At 54.2% G+C, this 1119-nt stretch overlaps 1 protein-coding gene across 1 annotated transcript in view; it reads left to right on the top strand.

Moving 5' to 3' along the window:
- Positions 1-646: 646 nt before the first annotated feature.
- LOC104392936 (olfactory receptor 14C36-like) overlaps positions 647-1119 on the top strand; it is a gene marked incomplete at its 3' end in the record, with an annotated part of 818 nt that continues 345 nt past the window's right edge. Inside the window, exon 1 of the mRNA XM_010002385.1 lies at positions 647-1057. Within this exon, the coding sequence (XP_010000687.1) occupies positions 647-1057 (411 nt within the window). The remainder of the gene's footprint in view (positions 1058-1119) is intronic.

Raw genomic sequence — 1119 nt, 5'->3', positions numbered from 1 at the left:
GCACAGCAGAGCTCCTGGCTCCAAGGCACTGGGATCTCAGCCCGAGTCACCTCCTGAGCAGCTTCTCATTCTATTTGTCATGTTGTCACTGCTGTGGGGCAGGAAAAACTCTTTTGGCAGTTGGGCTCCTCACAGCCCAGTTGGCCAGTATAGACCAGAGCTCCAGCCAGGGAGATGGAGGAAGGTTCTGTAAACAAGGAGAGAGTCAATATCTGTTTTCAGGGGGTGGGGTCTAGGGGAGAGAATGGGAAGAGATTTGCTCAAGGTCTTCCACCTCAGGTGTGGTGGGGAAACTAGAGCACAAGGCTAAAACCAAAATCCCCTCAACTTTCCTCTGCAGTGAGGTGAGTTGGGAGTGAGAATGATGAAAAGCTCTTAGATCCCACAAGTGGATCCAACCTGTGGTCATCCCTTCTTGCTGCTTCCCTGTGGCTGCAGGGCAGGGCTCACTGCTCCAGGGCTCACAGCTCCCTGGTGAACCATCATCCAGAACCAACCAGATTGTACAAAAAGGACCTGCCCAATGTCTTCAGGAAAGACAAGAGGCAGCTTGTGGTCTTTAAAGAGTAATTACTAGATTTTTTTTTCCTTACCTTCTTCCTGCTCATTTTTTTGATGGACAGGTCTCCATGCCCAGAGGCAGCAGATGTCCAACAGCAGCTCCATCAGGCAGTTCCTCCTCCTGGCATTCGCAGACAGGCGGGAGCTGCAGCTCCTGCACTTCTGGCTCTTCCTGGGCATCTACCTGGCTGCCCTCCTGGGCAACGGCCTCATCATCAGCACCATCGCCTGGGACCACCACCTCCACACCCCCATGTACTTCTTCCTGCTCAACCTCTCCCTGCTCGACCTGGGCTGCATCTCCACCACCCTCCCCAAAGCCATGGCCAATTCCCTCTGGGACACCAGGGCCATCTCCTACTCAGCATGTGCTGCACAGCTCTTCTTCTTTTTATTCTTCATCACAGCAGAGTATTGTCTCCTCACCATCATGTGCTATGACCGCTACGTGGCCATCTGCAGACCCCTGCACTACGGGACCCTCCTGGGCAGCAGAGCTTGTGTCCACATGGCAGCAGCTGCCTGGGCCTCTGGGTTTCTCACTGCTCTGCTGCACAC

This window comes from Chaetura pelagica, unplaced genomic scaffold, assembly GCF_000747805.2.
Source record: "Chaetura pelagica isolate M959 unplaced genomic scaffold, ChaPel_1.0 scaffold1011, whole genome shotgun sequence".
Lineage (NCBI taxonomy): Eukaryota > Metazoa > Chordata > Aves > Apodiformes > Apodidae > Chaetura > Chaetura pelagica.
The sequence above is the reverse complement of the archived record's forward strand: the minus strand, read 5'-3'. Positions and strand labels throughout refer to the sequence as shown.